The sequence below is a fragment of the Eulemur rufifrons genome, chromosome 2, assembly GCF_041146395.1.
Source record: "Eulemur rufifrons isolate Redbay chromosome 2, OSU_ERuf_1, whole genome shotgun sequence".
NCBI classification, from domain to species: domain Eukaryota; kingdom Metazoa; phylum Chordata; class Mammalia; order Primates; family Lemuridae; genus Eulemur; species Eulemur rufifrons.
The window spans coordinates 100885652-100908577 of NC_090984.1; the positions used below are offsets into that span (position 1 = coordinate 100885652).

Here is a 22926-nt window from a genome sequence, read left to right on the forward strand (position 1 = left end):
ACCCCACCCCCGCCCCAATCTGGGATCACTCCTATCTGTCTGCAAGGTGCCTTGGCCCAGGGTTGACAATCCCTGATGAGAAGAGTGTGACCTAAAAATGGGAAGAATATCAGAGTGGATCCAGAAGACCTGAGTTTAAGTACAGACTCTGCTACTTTCTTAACTTCGAGTATTGGACAAGACCGCAGTAGTAATAACACCTCGCAGGGCGGTGGAGAGGATCCAATGAGATGAGATGGTCTGCACTAAACTATTTCTTCTTGAGTCAGTTTTACTAAGTTTTAGTTTTGCTGTTATTTAAAAATATTTCCAATCTTATACCTTTTTGGGAGGAGGAGAGGCTTTTGCTAATTCTTTTTTTTTTTTTTTTTTTGAGACAGAGTCTCACTCTGTTTGCCCAGGCTAGGGTGCCGTGGCGTTAGCCTAGCTCACAGCAACCTCAAACTCCTGGGCTTAAGCGATCCTCCTGCCTCAGCCTCCCGAGTAGCTGGGACCACAGGCATGTGCCACCATGCCCGGCTAATTTTTTCTATATAGATTTTTAGTTGTCCATATAATTTCTTTCTATTTTAGTAGAGACAGGATCTTGCTCTTGATCAGGCTGGTCTTGAACTGCTGAGCTCAAATGATCCACCCACCTCCGCCTCCCAGAGTGCTAGGATTACAGGCGTGAGCCACCACACTCGGCCTGCTAATTCTTGAGTTGAACACTTACTGCGTTGTTAAAAAATATTTCTTTATTAATACAGATATTTGAGATCATATATTTCTAAATTTGATTGTAGTTGCATCCTAAAGACTACTTGTAGAGTTTGCATTTATTTTCAGTTTCACATATTAAATCTCTCTTTTCTTTTTTAGAGACAATGAGAACGCTTGTATCCCAGGCTGGAGTGCAGTGGCACAAATTATAGCTCACTGCAACTTCCAGCTCTTGGCCTCAAGCGATCCTCCCGCCTCGGCCTCCCAAAGTGCTGGGATTACAGGTGTGAGCCACCGCACCCAGGCTCCATTTTTTTAAACTTCTGAACATTTTAAGTGTTTTCAAATTTCTAAGCATATGGTATTTTTGTAGGGGAAGGGATTATTCCTGTTATTGACTTCTGATTTTATTATATCATGATCAGAGATCATCATGTTAATCCCCTCGATCTTTTGCTATGTTTTGAGACTTGATTTGGACTAATATGTGGTAATTTTTGTAAATATTCCACTTGTGATTGAGCATAATGTGTTTTCTCAAATTTGGGGTGTGGTAGTCTATAAAATGTAGCTATTAGTCGAGCTGTTTGAATATTTTATATTGCTATTTTATTCCATTTTATTTACTAAGAGAGATGCATTAAAAACCTTCCCATGCCGTGTGTGGGAGCAGCAAAAGAGAAAAAAAAAAAAAAAAACCTTCCCGTTTGTGGAGCTGCCGACTTCACCTTGTAATCCTGCTTTTTGCTAGTTGCATTTTTTGACTGTTATGGTACATTACCTGCTTGTGTGTTTTGCAATTTACCATGACAAGCCTTCTCTCTCTCTTTTCCTGTGAGGATTGCATAAGAGGTCTTTTCAGGCCTCACCCTGAGGCCTGCTCTTCTGTCCCCATGTGGGCCCTTAAAGGGCAAGTCCTAGTCAATAGTCACCTCCTGACTCCACACCCCTAACCTCGTTCTGGCTCTCATACCTCAGATTCCCTTTCTTGTTTCCTAGTTCAGTCAGGAATTAAACTTGTTTTTGTTATATTTTATTCATATCTAGGTCTTCCTTTTTTTTTTTTTTTTTTTTGTTTTTTAGATAAGGTCTCACTTTGTTGCCTGGGCATGAGGGCAGTGGCATCATCACAACTCACTGCAGCTCCTGGGCTCAAGAGATCCTCCTGCCTCAGCCTCCCACATACCTGGGACTACAGGTGCACACCACTACGCCCGGCTACTTTTTCTATTTTTTGTAGAGATGGAGTCTTTCTCTTGCTCAGGCTGGTCTTGAACTCCTGACCTCAAGCAATCCTCCCGCCTCAGCTTCCCAAAGTGCTGGGATTACAGGGGTGAGCCACCGCGCCAGGGCTCTAGGTGTTCTTAATTAGAATTTTTTCACCAGCCTAGTCCATGATTTTCCCAGAAGTTCCAAGGCTCTTTGTAAACTGTAGTAAAAGGCTGCAAATGTGAATAACATGATTACCCCTCAAGCTTTTGGCTTTTTGGCATCCTTTCCCATGACTGGTGGTCACTGCCCCACCCAGTTCCCTGTTGGGATATTTCCCCCAATCCTGACATCTGTTTATCTGCTTGGATGTGTGTTTTTTTTTTTTTTTTTTTTTGAGGCAGAGTCTCACTCTGTTGCCAGGGTGAGTGGTGTGGTGTCAGCCTAGCTCACAGCAACCTCAAACTCCTGGGCTCAAGAGTGATCCTCCTGCCTCAGCCTCCTGAGTAGCTGGGACTATAGGCGTGCACCACCACGCCAGGCTTATTTTTTCTATTTTTAGTAGAGACAGGGTCTCGCTCTTGCTCAGGTTGGTCTCGAACTCCTGAGCTCAAGGGATCCTCCCGCCTCAGCCTCCCAGAGTGCTAGAATTACAGGCGTGATACCTTCTTGGATTTGTTGCACTTGGCTCTTGTCAACCCCTTCCTGGAAAGAGGCTCCCATAGACGCCCTATGGTCTCTGAACCAAATGCTCATTCTCTCTGGGACATGGTTTTGCATCATCCCTCCCACCACCTGTACCTTCCTCTCCATTTCTGGCCTCTGCATCCAGAAGCGTCAAACAAGCATTGGAGGAGCAAGTGATGTGGGATATGTGCTGGGTTAGGCAGAGAAGCAATGAAAATGTTAAAGGTATTTTCTTCCAGTCTTTTGTCCCAAGCTACTTGCAATGAGAGCTGGAAGAATAGACGTTCTCCCAAGGACGTACAGACCATACAATTGGTAGGGTAGTCAGGTAGTCAGGTAGTAGTGAAGGGAAGGACTTGCTTTTTTAGTAGTACTTTCTGAAACAAAAAAACAAAAAAACAAAAAACAAAACAAAAAACCCTGTTAATTTTGAATTGTTAATTTTTGTGATTTTTTAAATTTTAAAATTAACAATTTACCACATTACCTTCTTACTTACTCTCTCTATATATTTTTGCATTTTTTCTAAACCAGTTGAGAGTAAGTTGAGGACATGATACTCCATTACCACTTCATACTCGGTGTGTATTTCCTTCAAATCAGGATACTCTCCCACGTGGCCGCAATACAACCAATAAAATCAAGAAATTGGCATTGATCTGTCCACACGGACATTCGATACGATCATCTAATCTGCAGAGCACTGACCGTTCCAATAAAGGCCTTTACAAATTGTGGATCTGATCTAGGACCACACATCGAATTTAGTTGCAGAGTCTCTGTCGTTTCCTTCAATCTGCACAGCTCCTCAGTCTTTCCTGGCCCTCCATGACCTTGACGTTTTTGAAGATTTCAGGCCAGTTACTTTATAGAATGTCCTCAACTTGGGTTTGTCTGACATTTCCTCATGATTAGACTCAGGCTCCATAACCTGAATCTGCAGTTTTGGCAGAAATGTCACGGAACTGGTGCTCTGTTCTCAGTGTGTCATATAAAGAACACACCATGTTGTCCCATGCCTGGTATCAATGACTTTTATCATTTGATTAAGATGGTATCTGCCAGGCTTTCCCATTGTAAAGTTAGTGAATATCATGTGCTTATTAACAAGTATTTTGTGGTGCACCTTCTTATTCCTCACCAAACTTTAATCCATTAATTTTTAACATCTCTTGATACTTCTTGCCTGAATCTTGCCTGGCTCTTTCTAGTGGGGAATGGTATTTAGATTCCAGGATCTGGGCACTAGGTGTGTTTGTTGCTACTGTGGTATAATTGCTTCCAGGTTCTCTCAGGGGACAGAGTTGGGAAACACACACACACACACACACACACACACACATACACACACTGCATGCGTAGTATTTACATTGCACTCTGAATACCCTGGCATGGAAGATGTCCCAGACTCTTTTTCTCTGACTAGAGGGGTCCAGGGTACTGTGATGTCCCTCAGCCACATGTAGCTAATTCCTCACTCAGGTCCCTGGAACAAGTCTTTGAAACGGGCAAGGGTCGGGCTCTCTCTGGTCTCAAGTCCAGCCCGCTCTACTAAATAGCAAGAAATTAGCTGGACAACTAAAAATATATACAGAAAAAATTATCTGGGCACGGTGGTGCATGCCGGTAGTCCCAGCTACTTGGGAGGCTGAGGCAGGAGGATCGCTTGAGCCCAGGAGTGTGAGGTTGCTGTGAGCTAGGCTGATGCCACAGAACTCTAGCCCGGGCAACAGAGTGAGACTCTGTCTCAAAAAAAAAAAAAAAAAGAAGTTAGTCCCAAATATAAATCACCTACTAGGCACAGGCACCTTTTTAGGCACAAAAATCCCTGCCCCCCTGGGCTTCCATTCCAGTCGGAGAGTCAGAGAGCAGCACTAGACAGTGTGAGCAGGTAGCGGGCACAGCACGACCCCCGGAGGGGGAAGGTGTCAGAGAGCTGTGGATGGGCTCCGTTACGGCGGGGGGCGAGGGAGAGGCTGGCAGTTCCTGCGAGGGAGAAAGCTGAGCGTGAAGAACACCAACAGCCCTGGGAACCCATCAGAGGCAGAGAGGAACAGCAAATGCAAAGACCCTGAGTTAGGAATGAATTTGGTCTTTAAAATAATCTGCCAGCAGCAGCACTTGTGAGAAAGGATTAAGAGTCGAAAGGGATAAAGAAAGCTTTTTAAGTGGCACCAAGAAGGCATTACGATAATCTCAAATCTTACAGTGAGAAGTACAATTCTCATGCCACCTTTCCAATTCTATTAAGCAGAAGAATCCCAGTTGGGGGCTAGAATGTCTAACTCCTCACCCGAATCTCCCAACCTCCCTTCTGTACAAAGAGAGCAAGTCTCAGATTCACGGTCTTCGCAACTGTGTCCAGCGGCAACCTAAAAGCTGTTTGGTTTTCACTGTATTCACTTTTACAGTTACCATCTATTTATGTCAAGTGTAAAATTTCTTTTAAAAATGCATTTAAATTAAAAAGGTGAATTAGTTTTTTAAGACTATTAAGTAACAGCATAAGTAGAGAAACCCGGTGAAAATCATGAAGGTGCTACGTAGACAAGCACACTTTGGGGAACGTTGCTCTAGAGTAAGGAGTTTGGGCATGATAACTTTCCCCTCATGCTTTGTGCTTTCTGGGTTTTGTCTGTTTAATTTGTTGTTGTTCCCTAATATAGATTATTTTTTAAAAATTCCAACCGTATTTAAGCTGGTAAGGGGAAAGAGATTGATTTCCACGTGGGTTACGACAGACAGAAGGGCCCTCGAGGTTGGTGGCGCAGGTACTAACTACACGACACTGACAAACGAAGAGGGAGATGTGGCGGGAAGTGAAAAACCATGGGCCGAAGATTCCAGCACAGGAGGGCGCTGCCCCTTCCCTCCAAACACTCAAATACAAGGCTGAAGATCCAATAAAAAGATCATTCCATAATACGAAGACTGAGAAAAAGGCCAAAAAAAATTTTTTTTTTTATTATTTCAAAATATTACAGGGGTGCAAATGTTTTGGGTTATATGGATCACTTGTCATGCTGAGTCGTGGTTATAAGTGTGCCCAACACCCAGATAGCGTTCACTGTACCCGTTAGGTAGGTTTTTGCCCATCCTGACCTCCTTGCCAATTTTTTTTAATGTTTAACTTTTCTTTTTAGAAAGTGATAAAATTTAAATGGCTAGTTAATTAAAGTTAAAAATGTATTATTGGAAAATTTAACTAATTTAATAGTAAAAGATTTCTGGATCTCGTCTCCAAGTCCAGTACTCTTTCTGCCCTGACCCTTCATTTCTTACAGATCTCACACTTTCAGATTTCTCTTTGCCAAACACGATCCAAGTAATTTGTAAGTGATCAGCACCTCAAGTACATGGAGGCTCTGGCTGAGGTGGCAGGAGGAGCCCTGGGGAGGCTCAGTGTCCCTCATGGAGGCCCACCCTGGGCTGAGCCCACCGCGGCCAGTCCTGCACAGGCCCTGCGTGGCCAGCCGGGCTTGTTCCTTCCCCAGCAGTCCTCCTGGTCTCGCCTGGGGACTGCCGACGTGCCTGGAGCGCGGCTCTCCTTCCAGTGGCCGTGCACATCCTTGGCTTCATTCCATTTTGATTCTGGTCAATTCCCATCTTCCTCCTCCACAGAGTTTCAGAACCCAGGAATGAAACTATAAGAGACCCCATCATACAGAGATCAGGCTGCCCTGGCCAGCAGAGCACTAGGCCATCCTGTTCTCTGTGCCACCCTTGCTCCCCATTTTGAGGGACCTCTGGGCCCAGCCAGGCCCAGCCTTTGGGTTCTTCCTCCTCCTTAGGCCATCCTTGAGCACACGGTACCTTCTCAAGGCTGTGTCGATGTCCCACACTGATGAATGTCATCCCCAGCTGCTGGCCGATGCGGTACAGCTCGCTCTCCACCTCCTCTGTTAGGGCACTGGTGGCTTCATCAAGCACTGCGGGCAGAACACGGCAGGAAGAGATCAAAGTCCTGCTCCCTGCACCCCCCTGCTTCTCCTCCGACCCACGCTCACCCCCAGGTGGGACCCGGGAGAGGCTGAAAGTTGCTCTGCTTCCAGGAGCCCGCCTCAGGGAGAAGACGGGCCAAAGGAGCCGAGGCCCAGGCTCCCTTGTGAATATTCCTGTGAGCAGCCAGAAGAAACCTCTCAGTTCCCTAAAGAGAAGCCCCAGCCGCTCCCTGGGACTGCTCAATCTGGGGACTCTTAGGTCCCCCAATAACGTCAGCCTTTGGAAAAGTCTGCATCTCCCATCCTCTACCAGGCGCAGCTCGGGGGCTGCGGTGTGGGTGTGCCCGCTCATGAGACGGCAGAGCCTGAGCGCTGTAAATCACACCCCTCTCAAGGCCGGCCCCGGCCCCAGCTGCTGCCCTGGCACAAAGGTATGGGTCGGCAGTGTGACATAGCCGGAGTTGCCCCGGCGATGCCAAGCACTGCTCGTCACGGCAGGGCCCTGCTGTCCTTTCCAGCAGGGGCACAGAATGCCCAGCCATGCACAGGTGAGCCTGCCTGCACGCGAACATACACTGCTACACCTGCGAGCACACGTGGCGCCTGGCATGTGAGCAGTCGGGGCGACCTCACCTGCATACTTCGGCTGCAGGTAGAACAGCCTGGCAAAAGAGAGCCGCTGCATCTCCCCTGGGGACAGGACATCGTACCTGAGAAAAGGGAGCGAGAGCTGACCGCTGGAGGAAGGAGGATATAGCTTGGCTTTTGTCTAGAATGGGTCTGGGCAGGAAGAAGTTCTCTCTGCACAGAGATGGGCCCCAGGACAGACAGAAGCCTCTCTCCTTTCAACCACAGCCACAGTGCCCAGGTGAGGCAAAACTCTGCTCCCCAGGGCATAAAACTTGCGACTGATGGACCAGCCAAATGCCTGGACCTTGGGGTCAGGAGCTGTCCCACCTTTGGCAGGGCCCTGGGACCCGCTGTCTTCATGGGGGACCTGGCTCTGGAGCACCTGACCCAATCCTTACCAGTTCCAATCGACCTGCTGGTCCAGACCGTCTGTCCTTGCCACCAAGCTGGACTGTAACAGACCCGGAGGGCACAGTGCTGGTGAAAGGGCCCATCCCTGTCCTGCCACCCTGGGGAACCTCCCTCAGTCCCCACCACACACACACGCTTCTGGGACAAATATACACCCCAGTGGCAAACCAAGGTGGGGGTCGTGGGAATAATGTGCTCCAGACAGAGGAATATGCTATCAGAGAACCTGCTCAGACTTGCTAGGTCACGGTGACAATAACAAGCAGACTGACTTCGCTTTATTATTGTTTCAAAATTCTGTAGAGAGAGCACACTCCCTTATCGCCCACACCTGGACAACAGCTCCCGCTGTCAATTTATACGCCCACTCCCCACCCAGGCTCAGACTTCCTGTCTTGGGCTCAGAGACAGCAGGGCCACCTGTGGCTGGTGCTCCCAGGTGGGCTTGGGTCCTCGGGGTCCCTGTCCCCACTTACCAGGCCCGCCAGTTCCAAGAACCTCATGATCCTCTCATCATCTGTAGAACCTGCGAAAAAGAGAAGCCTACAACCAGTCAGCTCTGGCTGCCAGAACACACATCACGGCAGGGCTGGGGCCCCAGAACACTGGGCTAAGTGACAGGTCACAGAACTTGATAAAGGAAGGCAAAGGAAGCGATCACTTCCCTTGCCCCGATGAGGAAGGACACCCTCAAGGCAGAGAAGACAGAACGAGAAGAGGTCGGGGCACAGAGCCCAAAGCAGTAGACAGTCAAAGGAGGAGGGGGAGACCCCGCCTGAAACCTGCCGGGGCCTCTCCCAAAGGGCATAGGTGAGGCGGCCAGGGACAGGCAGAGCTGGGACAACTGAGATGGGAGGAGAGGACATGACCCAAAGAGGCCCAGCTCACCTGAGTCCGGGTAGATCTCCTTCAGGGGATAGATCACCTGACAAAACAAAAGCCACAACGGCCTAGCAGGGCTGGCACGAGATGGAGCTGCACAGCCGGCCTCCCTCAGACACCACGGGAGCCGCCAGAGAGGCCGGGTGTGGGTCGCTGGGGGTGAGGAGGGAGAAGCAGCCCCCGCACCAGGCTGACCTGCTCCCGAAGGGTCCCGTCAGTGAAGAACGGCTTTTGTGGCAGGAACAGCACCCCGTGGGGCCCAAAGTCCGTGAGCATCTGCACCGAGCCTGCAGAGCCCACAGAGACGTCTGCTTTGAGCTCCCAGAGAAGGTAACTGCTTCTCTTCTCTCTGCCTCTCGCCCTCTCTCCCCAACACATAAGGCTGGATTCTACCACCCAGCCCGGCCTCATCCCACCCCCCGGGCCCAGGCTGGGCCAGAGGCAGGGAGGCCCGGCTCTCACCCCCTGTGCTCGCCCACAGGCCGCCCAGGACCCGCAGCAAGGAGGTCTTGCCAGTGCCCGTGTTGCCCGTGATGAGCAGGCTCTGCCCCTCGGAGATCTTCAGGCTCAGATCCTTGATTAGGGGCTTGTCGGAGGAGGGGGTCGAGATGGAGACCCGCTCAAGGAGGAAAGCTGTGTCTGCTGGCTGTGCTGCCGGCCACCCCGGGGCCCTGGGTCGGGGAGGGAGGGGACGCGAGAAGGCAGCAGCGTCAGTACTGTCATGGGGGAGGTACTTCCACCTGGACGCATCACCTCTGGATCAGGGGTGGTTATGGGCTAAATTGTGTCCCCCCAGATTTACACGTTCAAGTCCCAACTCTCAGTACCTCAGAACATCACTGCATTTGGAGAAGGGGTCTTTAAAGAGGAGATGATGATGCTAAATGAGGCTGTTAAGATATATCGGACCCTAAGGCAATATGACTATTGCCCTTTTAAAAAGAGGGAGACCCCAGGGGTGACACAGAGAAAAGGCCATAGGAGGGCACAGCAAGAAGGCAGCGGTCTGCAAGCCAAGGAAGAGGCCTCAGGAGAAACCAACCCTGCTAACAACTTGATCTTGGACTTCTAGCCTCCAGAACTGTGAGAAAAGAAATTCTTGTTCTTTAAGCCACCCGGCCTACGGTATCTTGTCCTGGCAGCCTGAGCACATTAACATGGGGTGGGGATGGGGCGTCTACTCTGTACCCAGCCCCATACGTGACTGATCTTAATCAGTCTTAACGCCCCTGAAGCAAAAGATTATCTTCACTTGGAAACCAACAGTCAGGGGGCTAAGGAACTGCCCAGGTCACAGAGCTGGATGGGCCCAATTCTAATGTTGGTGGGTTTCCATGGCATCATGGCATGAATAAAGTACTACTAATAAACATGGGAGTGGTTAATAACAAACAGTGTGAGTTTCCTGCGGTCCACAGATGCCTGGCTCCTCCACAGCTCAGCAACTCCGGCTTCCTACAGTCCCTGCACCCTCACCCCAGCCTCTGGGCTCAGCGGTGCAGGGAGCCTGAGTTTTGCACAGGGGCGACAACGGTTAAGACATCAGTTCCTAAGAAGAGAGAGCTGAGCGTAGGCCCTGGATTCAGACTGACTCATTCTGAAAGCTTCCTTCACACCACTGTCCAAGCACTGTCCCCGGACCATGGTATCTAATTCTCGTAACAACCCTAAGGGGAAGGTCCCGTTAATGCCTCCTTTCTAGAGATGAAGAAACTGAGACATAGAACAGTGAAGTAAGTAATTTGCCCAAGAAAAGTGAGAAGAAACAAACCCTAAACGCACAGGAAGGCCAGAAACATTACAGAGCCACAGACAGCTGAATAAAGACACGTCTGGGTCTGAGCAAGGCTCAGGGAACAGAGGAAAGGGGAGCCGGCAGGGCTCTGTGGGAGGAGGAAAGAAAGGAAGAGGAGAGACACTGTTCAGATTTTGGTTTTGTAACCGGGGCAGGCAGGTGTGTACCTCGCTTCCATCCGTGGGGGGGATGATGTAAATGCCACAACAGCATCCTGTTCGGGCAGGGAGGGGGGGTGGGGGGTGTCTTCCCTTTGCTCCTCCCAACTCCGCTGCCCCGCTGGGAAGGGGCAGGGCGATTCCAGAGCCCGCACCCTCAGCCACCGCTCTCCCCCGCCAGCCCACTACTCACTTGTCCAAGCACCACTCGCTCTCGCCCAGGGTCTCACAGTCCTGTGACTTCAAGGACATGTCCAGCAGGGTCTCCTGAAGCTCCCCAATCCTGGGCAAGAAGTGAAAACCCGAGGCAAGGTCTGGGGGACCCAGGTAAAGGCAAAACTCTTTTCTGCTACACACCCACTAGTATGTGGTGAGTTTCTCTCCCCCTCCCCGGTTAATTCATTCAGGTGCTTCTTCCAGCGGCACGCACCTAGCTCAGGAGCCAGAGAGGCGGGACACAGCCTCACCTGTGCGTGTATCCAGCCACGTCCGAGAGCGTGGTGGAGAGGTCGATGAGGCGGCTGAAGCAGCTGATGAGGTAGATGCTCACGAAGGCATTCTGCATGGGACGGACAGTGGTCACACGGGTCTCAGCTCCGGGGCCCCGGGAGCTGGGCCAGAGCACGGAGGACACCCCATGAGGGCTCACTAGGAGGGATTCTCACCTTGCTGACCAGGGTGCTAAGCTCTGTGGGACTCAGGTCTCCATAGACCCCACTGAAAATGGGGATCGCGATGACAATGTAACTCAGGATACTGCCCAGATAGTCAAAGGTGTTGACACCGACTGTAGGAGACAGACTGCGTAAGAGACCCAGGAACCGTTCACGTGCTCTACAGGGGACGCCACCCCCAGGGTGGAAAGCAGGAAGCCAAGCAGGGACACACTCTCCCTGGATCCTCGTTCTCCTGGGGACACTCGAGACAGAGGCAACAGCTCCCCTGCTTGATTCCTTCATCAGACCAAATTCATCAGTGTGGGCACAAAGCAGAGAGGTGTGACAAGGGAAGTGAACCATTCCGACCCTGTGGTTCCCCCCTCCTGGGCCCTCTGCCTACTGTACAGCCAGAGCTCCTTGGACATCAGCTCCCTCTGGGTCTGAAGGAGTCTCTGCAGCCTGCGGTCTGTCCTCATGTGCTCCACGTGCCCAGCTCTGACGAGAAAGGCTGGGATGTCCACAGGGCCTGGAGAGGGTCAGCCAGACTAGGGGACCCCACCCCTCATCACACTCTCCTTTAGGGACCAAGCCCACCCACGTGATCTGGGCCTCAGACTCTGTCTGCCACTAGCAGCCATGCCTTGCTTTAGTCATTCCTTCTGGTATTGTCTGTCAAAAGACCATGAACTCTAGACTTGGCCAGGCCTGGTTCAAATCCTGGCTCTGGCCAGTTATTAGCGAGGTGACACAGGCAGCTTACTTTAGCCTCTGAGCCTCAGTTTTTTCATCTGTAAAATGGAGCTAATAATATCTATGTAATCGATAGGAGAATTAAGAGTTTCTGAATATAAAGTGCCAGACACGAGGGGTCCTCGTAAATAGCTGCTATTATCAAACAAATACACAGAGCAGCCCCTATGTGCCAGGTTCCACGATAATTAGCTAGTGAAATAAAGAGGCGGATAAAATAATCCCTGTCCCTGAGGAGCTCCCGGCGCAGAGGGCAGGCAAGCACACTGCATCCTTTACCTGGAATATGGAGCGTTAAATGCATCCTCAGGGCTATGGCAACAAACGGCCTTGACCACTAACAGGGTCTGGGAAGGCCCCCAGAAGAGGTGACCTGGAGTCTCAAGGACAGGCAGAAATTCTCCAGGCAGAAATGGTGGCAAGAGGAGCGAGGGAACATTTCAGATTCTGCACAGAGAGAGAGGCCACAGAACCCATCTAGAGTTCTAATAACCCACCTGCCTTCCCCAGGCAGCAGAATCCAAAAGCAACCTTGTTGCCACACGCCGGCCTCACCCGCCTCACAACCCAGCCCCAGCGCAGCTTCCTCGTGTTCTTGCTGCCCCCGAGTGGCGGAGGCTGCAAACTGCAGCAGAGACCAGCAGAGAGCAAAGGTCCCGGGGCTATTAGATCCACCCCAAGTACGGGTGATCCAAGGAGCTACTTCCACTTCTTAAACAGGACTCTCTGGGGCCTGCGCTACCAATCCAATTGCACAAGGCAGAGCGCAGGGACCTGCCCTGGCCCCAGAGGGAAGGGATGGGATTTCACAACGCTGCCCTCAGGAGACCAGACACCAGGCCGTTTGTGGGAAGCAGGTCTCCTGATACTCTGAGGCCCCCATTCCCTCTCAGGCTACAGACACAGGATCAGCCCTGGACGTCAGACACTAGCAAGAAGGCCATTTTTTTTTTTTTTTTTGAAACAGAGTCTCACTCTGTTGTCCGGGCTAGAGTGCCATGGCGTCAGCCTAGCTCACAGCAACCTCAAACTCCTGGGCTCAAGTGATCCTCCTGTCTCAGCCTCCTGAGTAGCTGAGACTACAGGTATGTACCACCATGCCCGGCTAATTTTTTCTATGTATTTTTAGTTGTCCAGTTAGTTTCTCTCTTTTTTAGTAGAGATGGGGTCTCGCTCTTGCTCAGGCTGGTCTTGAACTCCTGACCTCAAGCGATCCTCCCGCCTCAGCCTCCCAGAGTGCTAGGATTACAGGCGTGAGCCACCGTGCCCGGCCAAGAAAGCCATTTTACGGACAGGAAAACAAAGGCAGAGGCGATGCCTTGTAGTGTCAGCAAGATGATGAAGCATTCACTCATTTTATTCCCTGACAGCTCCAGGCCCCAGGCTAGGCCACTAAGACTAAAGCTGGGAGGAACCACCTGGACCTGAGGATGACGTAGACAAGGACAGTGGGAGGTACAGGGAGAGGGTCACAGCCAAGTGCGACCACACGGCCCCTGAGCTCGGTGGTGGTGGGAGGGTTATAAATTCATCTTTCCTCTTCTTCTTTCAGCTCTGGCAGGGCAGAGCGGAACTGCCTCCTCCAGACTCACCTGTAGAAAGCAGCAGGCTCAGCGTTCACCCGAATCTGCATGTGCTTGAACCTGGGCAGGCCAAAGGGAAACGTGTGCTGACAACGGGGAGTACCGGCCCCCTTCAGTCAGAGCCCTGGATCAATAAGAGCCCCCAGACAGAGGGGAGCCCAGCTCCACCTCACCATGGCTGCCTCGCGACCCCTCCCCTGGACTGTCACAGAGGTGGGAAACCCCAGGCCCCAGGGCCTAGGTGGGGCCGGCAGGAGCTCTGCAGAGACGGGGGCAGAGACTTCAGGTGCATTCCTGCCCACACGCCTCCTCCTCCCAGGGCCCGGCCTGAAGTGGGCGGCCAGGAAGCTCAGAGTAGGGGCTGGATCTTGCCAGGCCCCAACTGCCCGGAGACGGGATGGTTAGACCAGAGCATGTGAGAAGGCCGAGGGATGACAATGATGACCAAGCAGACACTGTCCGCAGCCCTTCTCACGGGTGATCTCGTTCATCCTCATAATTCTCTCGGTAGACAACAGTACCACCCCCACTTTAGGGATGAGAAAACTGAAGCTTAGAGAGGTTAAAGTCATCGCCCAATATCCCATAGCTGGTAACTGGCACAGCTGGGATTCGAACTTAGGCAGTCTTACTGCAGATCCCATCCCTCAACCCAGCCCAGAAGCCTCAAGCAAGGCAGACACACCTAAAATCCCCCTCCAGCTTCTCCTGCTGCACCAGCTTCGCCACAATGGGCCCCATCAAGGTTTTGTTCACCACGGTTCCCAGGAGGAAATACCCGAAGATGCTCACGGGCCCGAGCCAGCCTGTGCTGCAAGGCAGAGAGGCAGGGAGAGGGTGCAGGGGTCACTATCCCCACGGGCCTCCGCCCCGACTCCTACCCCCTCTCGGGTGGGCCCTGACCAGCCTGGCAGCCCCACGGGGCCCTCTGCTCCTGCGAGGGGGCATCGGGTACCTGGTGTGAGCTGTCGGAGCGCCAGTATCCCTGTGACACTGCAGCACACAGGGCCTGGCAGAGGGCAGGAGCCTGAGCACACGAGATAGGGAGACTCCCCACAGTGAGGGGGCAGAAGGAAGCCAAGCCCCTCCCGGACCCAGTCTGGGAGAGCTGACTAAGGGACCTCTGGGGACACACCAGGCCAGGGAGGCAGAGGGACCCTGGGAAGAGAAGACCTCACCTCTGGAAGCACTGGTAAGTGTAGTAGACCAGGGTGAAGGGGGAGATGATCAGCTTGCTGGCCATGCTGCTCAGCTGCTGGCAGAATCGCTCCACATCCTGGCTGATGCGTTGGTCCCTGGAGCCAATGACACAGAGTAGCAGGGCTCGAAGGGTGGAGAGTGCCAAGGCAGCTCCACCTGACCCCTTCTCCCGACCTTGCCTCTCAGTGCTGCCCACAACCGCCCCGTGGGAAGATGGATGCAGACAAGCTGGTTTCCTACAGGCAACTAAACCCTGAGGGCCTTTAAGCAGGGTTCTAGAGAGCTGCCCCTCAGGGAGCCTCAGTTCACCCCTCAGAAAAAGTGGGAACTGAGAGGTCCAACACCCAGGGGCCTAAAGCAGCTCTGGGCAGAGCCAGAGAAAAACTTGAGGGTAGCTGAGCTGCTTTCTTGCCTGGTCAGGAAAACTCGCCCCTTTATCTTAATCCTCCCCAACTCCTCCTACGTGAGCCTGGCCCCTTGTTAGTGACCTGGCTGTGAAAGCGTCACATGGGCTGAGCCACCAGGAAGAGGCCTAAAAGTTAAACAGCAGCAGCAGCAGCAGCCGCCTACCAAGAATCTCTGCTGTGAAGCTCAGCTTGAGCTAGGAAAGGTCACCTAGGCAGCAAAGTGCCTGCTGGGAGGGTGGTGAGTAGGGAGGGGATGAGTGTGAAGGAAAGACCCCATATGGTCCCATCTCACTACCAGGGCCACACTGACTCCTAGTCCCAAGGAGCCATGACCTTGGGCAAGTCACCTGCAATCTCTGGGCCTGTTTCCTCACCTGTAAAAAAATAATTGCTAACTTACACTGGAACACTTGCTGCGCCAGGCACTGTACACAAGCACTGCACGGATGACACCATCTCATCCTCACTCTATCCTTTGAGACTGGAACTATTATCATCCTCATTTTATAGAAGGGAACCCGGGGCTTAGTGAATTTCAGAACCATAAGCTGGGAGGGGATAGAAGGGGGACTTAAACCCTAGCTTAAGTCCCAGATAGCACTAATTTTTTTACTGCTGAAAATCTAAGAGCTGGTTTTCTAGCAAGGACACTAGAGGCTACCTTGTATGGAAGCCCAGGATATGAAATGTGAAATGGACAAAAGGGAGGGAGCTGCTCCTGGCCTCTTTTTTTTTTTTTTTTTTTAAGAGACGGGGTCTTGCTATGTCGCCCCGGCTGAAATACAGTGGCTATTCACAGATATGATCATATTGCATTACTCCTGTGCTCATGTGATCCTCTTGCCTCAGCCTCCTGAGGCGCTGGGACTACAGGTGCACACCACTGCACCTGGCAGGCCTCTTCTTTTTAGCTCCCTATTCTCAACCCCGCAGCCTGTCCAGGGGTCCTCTGCAGAGCACCCTCCCTGCAGCTCCAGGCAGTGACATCTGCAACCGACCATTAGATGATCTCCATAGGGTCTGCTGCCAGGACTCTCCAAGGCTAAGCCAGATGCAAGGGACCATGCAGAGGGCAGCGAGGACTAAGAGGGGGCACCTACGGGTTATCGATGTCATCCTGCAGCACGTTGAGGGTGTAGTACACGCGGCCCCGGAAGTAGAGGCGGTGGAGGTGCTCGGTGAGGTCCTTCCTCCAGCTCACATACAGCAGGTTGCAGGTGAACTGGTCAAAGCTCTTCAGCTGTGCAGAGGCAAGGGGAAGGGAGGGGAGAGATGGCTTCCTGCAGGCCTTGGCTCACAGCCCAGGGCTGGCCGACCAGCTCAAAGCTCTGCTGACCAGCCCAGCCCACTCTGACTCTGATCACTCTCTGTCCACTCAGCACTTTCAGTTTTTTAAAAATGATGTCCCTTGAGTCATATCAGCACTTTTCTTGTTTAAAGTGTCAACTCATGGGACTTTTCCCTCTTCCTTCCTCATTCACTCATGTATTCATTCCTTCACCAAACATTAGAGGGCGTACCAAGGCGAACCCCTCAAGCTGCTTTCCATGTTTCTACATGAGCTTCTGGAGATTGGAGATCATGTTGTCTATTCCCTTTATTCTTACTCCTCTGTCCCCTAAGCTTGGAACTGGGTTCTGATCCATAGGTGTTTACTGACTGAAGATCCAACAACAGTGGCCATGGTATGACAGGAAGTGGCTTCCCCTAGAAAACAGGCAGCACAGCCTGACAGCATCAGGCTTGAGTTCTGGCAAAGCCCTGAATCTCATCATTTACCAGTTCCCGAGCACCTATGTGCTAAGCACTACAGAAACAGTGAGCTCACACACACTCTAGCCACGAAACAATTACAAGGGTGTGAGGAGTGTCACAGCAGAGGTAAACTCAAGGAATTAGTAAGTATAGAGAAAGGGCAGAGTTTGGTGGAGAAAACATGAAGGAGAGAGCTGAGGAGGACCTGAAAGAGGTGACTATGGAGACATCTTGAAAAATGAGCAGTCTTTAGCGTATTGAACAAGGGCTGGAGGAAGGCCATTCTGCAAAAAGGCAGCAGTTGCAAAGGCTGGGAGGTATGACATGGTGCCAGGCAGAGTCACAGCCTCAGCTCACCCCGGAAGGTGAACAGCAGTTCTGGCTGCTGATCCCAGGGTTTTTTTTGTTTTTGTTTTTTTTTTGTTTTGTTTTGTTTTTAAGAGATGGGATCTTGCTATGTTGCCCAGGCTGGACTCAAACTCCGGGGCTCAAGCGATTCTCCTGTCTTAGCCTCCTGAGTAGCTGAGACTACAGGCTTGCACCACTGCACCTGGCTTTGAATCCAGTTTCATAGTGCTCTGAGCTCCAAGAGGTAAGAGTTCTAGGAATCGAAGGGACAATGATCATTTCCAGTAAATGCTGAATTAAGCCAAAACCCCACGGCCTAGGCCTGGGAGCTTGGAACATTCAAGGAATAGGTTCCAAGTGGGCCAATAGCAGGATCAGTGCCCTGCCTAGCGTTCTGACTTTCATCCCTTCAGTTCCTGGAAAAGGGAGAAAAACATACATTCACAGCTTCGTTCCTGCTTCCTGGAGGCTAAGACCTACCAGGCATTCCACTCATATTAGACTGTAGAGAGACACAGAGAGGGGAAGACCTTACCGTGGAGTTGAGAACGATGAGCATGACAGCCAGGAATGTCAGTTTCTTAAACCCATCCAAGTCTTTGTTTCCCAGGACCCCATAGTACTGACTGGGGATCAAGCCAACCTGGTAGATCACCAGTTGTTCTGGGAGGAGGGAGAGGAGTAAGAAATCAGTGATGAGGGATAAAAAGAACGAGGCAGTCCCTGCCTCATCAATACCCGAGAGAGAAGGAAAGGGGCCCCAAACTAGGGCTTCCCTCCCCCCTACAGCCTGGGCTTGCTCACTCACCCAGTAGGGTCACACACAGAAGGGTCAGGAACATCAAGGCATTCTGTGATGACCAAGAGGGAAACAAAACCTTCTGTATCTGCAGGAACCGTTGGAGAAATTGCAGATCTAACCTAGGCCTGAAGAGGAATTGGAGAAGCAGAGAGAAGCCCAATAGGGTAGGTAAGCCTTGGAGAGCAGTTATCGAGCTTATCCGCATTGTTCTGTAAAGGGTACAGGCCATGCAGAAAAAATGGTTTACAAATGCTGAAGATGCTGGGCTAGGAATAGACTAGGGATAGAAAGGAAATTCTTTAAATTGATAAACTGGTTATTTACCAAAATCCCATAGCAAAAAACATGGTTAATGAATAAACTTTGCCACGTCATCTTTATGGTCATAAACAAGACCAGGATGCCATTATATCAAGGATTTTAAGGTCTCAGCTAAAGCAATAAAGCAAGAAAAAGGAATGAGGAAAACGAATTGAAAAAGAAGAGACTAAATTGTCATTATTTGCAGATGATGTGATCATTTACACAGGACACAAGCAACTCAATAGACAAACTCGGATGGCTGGTTAGCTCAGTAGATTAGAGCGTGGTGCTAACTGTTAGGGTGGAAAGCCTAGTAGGTGCTCAAGGTGCAGGTAGAGAAAGATTTCTCACACAGAGATTAAGATATATAAAAGTAAAAGAATTTATTTTGGGGGTGGGGGTAGAGAGCAGGGAGATGGCCTGGTCTCCCAAAGAAAGAGAAGGGAGATGCTAGTCCTGAGCCAAATGGCTTGCTGATTTTAAGGGGGAGGAAGAGAAAAAAATAGTGATGGCCGTCAGCTGATAACAGCAGCAGCAAGATGTCCAAGACTTGATTTCCCTTTCCTTGGAGAAGGGATTATTACAGAAGACGTGACTTTGCCCTCGAGATACGGTTGAGGCCTGGATCTCATTCTCCTGCTGTTTACTCAGGAACTCTGTAAAAGCAGATTCTCAAAAAACAATTTTGAAAGAGAGAGATTTATACCTCTTTTCTGTCCATTCAGCTCTTTTCAGAAGTTGTGCAAAACAGAACTCCTGCAGGGTGCCTGTTAGTGACAGAACTCATAGGATTGATCTTTAACTGTTACTGGGGAAATTATGAGATGAGGTATTTGCCTGTTATTTTTGCAAGGCTGCCTCTTTCACTAATAATAGACAAGCTGTTGGAAATAAACAGGGTTCAGCAATGTCACTAGATATAAGATTAACATACAAATTTTAGGCCGGGCGCGGTGGCTCACGCCTGTAACCCTAGCACTCTGGGAGGCTGAGGCGGGTAGATTGTTTGAGCTCAGGAGTTTGAAACCAGCCTGAGCAACAGCGAGACCCCGTCTCTACTAAAAATGGAAATTATATGGACAGCTCAAAATATATATAGAAAAATGAGCCGGGCATGGTGGCGCATGCCTGTAGTTCCAGCTACTCGGGAGGCTGAGGTAGGAGGATCGCTTGAGCCCAGGAGTTTGAGGTTGCTGTGAGCTAGGCTGACGCCATGGCACCCTAGCCCGTCAACAAAGTGAGACTCTGTCTCAGAAAAAAAAAAAAAAAAATTAAAAAAATTTAAAAAAAATTTTAATACTGTTCATCTATACCAGCAATAATCAACTAGAAAATGTAAAGAAAATAAGATGTCATTTATGAAAGAAATATATAGAAAAACAATAAAATATCTAGGAATTAACTTTAAAAAAGAGCCGGGCACAGTGGCTCACACCTGTAATCCTAGCACTCTGGGAGGCTGAGGTGGGAGGATCCCTTGAGGTCAGGAGTTCCAGACCAGCCTGAGCAAGAGTGAGACCCTGTCTCTACTAAAAATAGAAAAACTCAGCCAGGCATGGTAACACGTGCCTTGGGAGGCTGAGGCAGGAGGACTGCTTGAGCCCAGGAGTTTGAGGTTGCTGTGAGCTAGACTGACACCATAGCACTCTAGCCTGGGCAACAGGGCAAGACTCTGTCTCAAAAAAATAAAAATAAAATAACTTTAAAAAAGAATGTATAAGACATTTTGGAGGAAAAATGGAAAGCTCTGTTATAGGATATGAAAGAAGACCTAAATAGACAGAGCTGGCAGGACTCACCATTATAAGGACCTCATTTCTAACAAAAATAGTCTATAAATTCAATGTAACAACAATTAAAAGCAGGACTTCTCTGAGGAACTTAATAGCTTAGGGCAATTGTGAAGAATAAGAGAAGAGGGAGAGGCCGGCGCGGTGGCTCACGCCTGTAATCCTAGCACTGTGGGAGGCCGAGGTGGGCGGATCGTTTGAGCTCAGGAGTTCGAGACCAGCCTGAGCAAGAGCGAGACCCCACCTCTACTAAAAATAGAAAGAAATTATATGGACAGCTAAAAAATATATATAGAAAAAATTAGCCGGGCATGGTGGCACATGCCTGTAGTCCCAGCTACTCGGGAGGCTGAGACAGGAGGATCGCTTGAGCTCAGGAGTTTGAGGTTGCTGTGAGCTAGGCTGACGCCACGGCACTCACTCTAGCCTGGGCAACAGAGTGAGACTCTGTCTCAAAAAAAAAAAAAAGAGAAGAGGGAGAGACCCAAACCATCAGGTTATTATGACAGATCAAATTACAGGGCTGGAATAGTAACATAGCATTAATATAAGAACAAAAGAACCAATGGAACAGAAAAACAAAACAAAACACCTGTGTTTACATAGGTACACAATAGAGGTTATGTCACAAGAAAGGACATGTTAATACTAATAATTGCCAACACTTACTAAGCATGTACTATGTCCTAGTCCGATTCTAAGAGTTTTGCATGTATTAATTCATTTAACTGTCAGAACCCTAAGAATTGGAGACAAATTCTCCAATTTGAGGGAGGCAAAAAGAGGTTAAGTAACTTGTCCTGTCATCCACCTGGTAAGTGGAAGCCTTATGGTTTAAACAGAGGCAGCCTGGCTCCAAGAATTTGTGCTCTTAACTATGCTATACAGCTTTTCTAGTTTTAATTAATTAATTATTCATTGAAAATAGTGTAAAAAAAATTGGGTCATTACCTCCAACCATTTACAATAAACTTAAAAAACTACAACTCAATTAAAAATCTAAATGTGAAAAGTAACTCTATTAAGTTAATAGAAGGAAAGAAATGGAAAAAAAATCTTCCCCAAGATACCTTAAAAAAACTATGAAGAGGAAAACTGATGAATTTAATTAGAATTAAATATTTTTATTCACCACAGTGCCATAGAATAAAAGACTTGAAGGAGGTATTTGTAGAGTGTAAGACCAACAAGGAATTAAGATCTAGAGCATAAAAGAATTCCTGCAAGCCAGGAAGATAGGAAATCCATAGAAAAGTGGAAAAGGATATAAACAGGCAATTCACAAAGGGGGAAACTCACATGCCTAACAAATACAGGAAAATGAACACAATGGGAGACTACCTTACACCCACCAGGCTGATACCATTACAAAACCAAACATTACCAAATCTTGGGGGAATACTGGGAAACAGGAATCTTTATGTACCACTGTTGGAAAGTATAAACTGGTGTGACCATTCCAAAGAACAATCTAGCAAAATTAGATATGACCTAGCACCCAACCCTGGGGTAGGTAACCCAGAGAAAAGCACCAATATCCACAAGGAGACAACTGTCAGCATATTCACTGCAGAATGGTTTGTGGTGGTTAAAATATTAATATGAGAAACAATCGAGGTATCCATCCCTAGGGGAATAAGTAAGACGGGCCAATGCACATGGGGTAGCACCAAGCAGCATTCGGAAGTGGAAACGAGATTACTACATAGCATGTATGATCTCCAAAACACAATGTTGAGAAAGGTGGTTTTTTTTTTTTTTAAATCACAGCATATTATTATATATAGGAATTCAAAACCACTCTGGTTTTCAAGGTAACATACACAAAATTATGCAAGGTGTAAAGATGCTTATTAATACAACAGAGTAGGTGTCTGAGAAGGGGAATGAAACGGGATTGAAAAGAGGAACGAAGTGAGGAAGACAAAATAAAAAAGGGGCTTTGCATTGGTCCGCAGGGGACCGAGAACTGAGAAGGATCATCAACTCAGTTCTGTGCACAGGAGGTTCTAAAAAGAAGCCAGTTGCGAGGAAGATGGTCCCACACCTAAGGGGCAGAGGATGGCACAAGTCCACACTAAGACTGGACGGGGCAGCAACCGGAGCAGAGCGGCCTCGGACCCGAGGCGGAGGGTGGGCCCCCCTTCGGGGCTCCTCTTTCGCTCACATGCCGCCGGAGCGGAGCGCGGGCTCAAGGGAGGCAGACCAGGCGCGGAGGGCAGGAGAGCCCCCTCCTTCCCCACAACCCTGAGCTCCTGCTGCCGGCCCTCGCCCGCACCCCGGCCCTCCTCCTCAGCCGCCTTGCTCACCTGACGCCAGCTCTGGGCGCAGGCCCCGGGACCACCATGACCAGGGATCTGACAGACGCTAGAGCCCAGCGGCCCCGAGGTCGGCTCCGGGCAGAGTCCGAGGAGCGCGCGGCCGGCCCAGGAGGGGCGGGGCCCCAATGACCATAGAGACGGCGGCGGCTAGAGAGGAAGGTGCTGGGCGTCGCAGGCGCTCCCGGAAGCGACCGACTTCTCTAAAAGTACCAAAGAGTGCCGAGCGTTCGTTCGGCTGACGCGGCGGCTAGAGCGCCCCCGTCTGGATCCGGGAGGTTCAAGTCGGGGATGTAACTATTTTATGACAAGCATTTTAGATTCTGAATATAGTGGATGTTTCATACATTCCCCCAGAGAGGGCAGCATGATCTTTTAAAAATATAAATTGGGCTTCCGATCGCAGTTAGAATAAAATGGAAACGTTTCCACGGCATACGTGATCGACCTTTCCCCCTGGTGTTTGTGTTGTTTGCACAGCCACAGTTTCAGCTTCACGGTCTTTGGAGTTGCAGTTGTGTCCGCTTGGATCACTCTTCCCCCATCCTAGAACTTTCCATGGCTGGCTGTTTCTCAAAATTATCTGAAACGTCACC

At 49.9% G+C, this 22926-nt stretch overlaps 1 protein-coding gene across 10 annotated transcripts; it reads right to left on the bottom strand.

The window, feature by feature from the left end:
- Positions 1-5576: 5576 nt before the first annotated feature.
- On the bottom strand, positions 5577-22427 carry ABCD4 (ATP binding cassette subfamily D member 4). Of its 10 annotated transcripts, XM_069488883.1 has the most exons (19): positions 22322-22427; positions 17926-18044; positions 17653-17780; positions 16115-16254; positions 14586-14702; positions 14093-14218; positions 13417-13467; positions 11475-11569; positions 11081-11202; positions 10883-10974; positions 10609-10698; positions 8925-9133; positions 8658-8749; positions 8469-8505; positions 8057-8106; positions 7568-7620; positions 7173-7249; positions 6412-6527; positions 6108-6242 (listed from the first exon to the last, which is right to left on the bottom strand). In XM_069488883.1, the coding sequence occupies exons 1-19, from the start codon at positions 22357-22359 to the stop codon at positions 6174-6176; spliced, it is 1821 nt and encodes a 606-aa protein (XP_069344984.1). In that variant the 5' UTR covers positions 22360-22427; the 3' UTR covers positions 6108-6173. The 10 variants fall into 10 exon arrangements, with proteins under 10 accessions (XP_069344960.1, XP_069345003.1, XP_069345011.1 ...); XM_069488859.1 differs by having other exon boundaries at positions 5577-6527; XM_069488894.1 differs by lacking the exon at positions 14093-14218.
- Between the last annotated feature and the right edge of the window lie 499 nt (positions 22428-22926).

Coding starts and splice junctions, on each gene's coding strand:
- ABCD4 (XM_069488859.1), bottom strand. CDS start 22,359: ATGGTGGTCCCGGGGCCTGCGCCCAGAGCTGGCGTCAG. Junction 16,255..17,652: donor TCATCGTTCTCAACTCCACG/GTAAGGTCTTCC, acceptor GCCTCTGCACAG/CTGAAGAGCTTTGACCAGTT. Junction 8,107..8,468: donor GGAGATCTACCCGGACTCAG/GTGAGCTGGGCC, acceptor TCTTTTTCGCAG/GTTCTACAGATGATGAGAGG.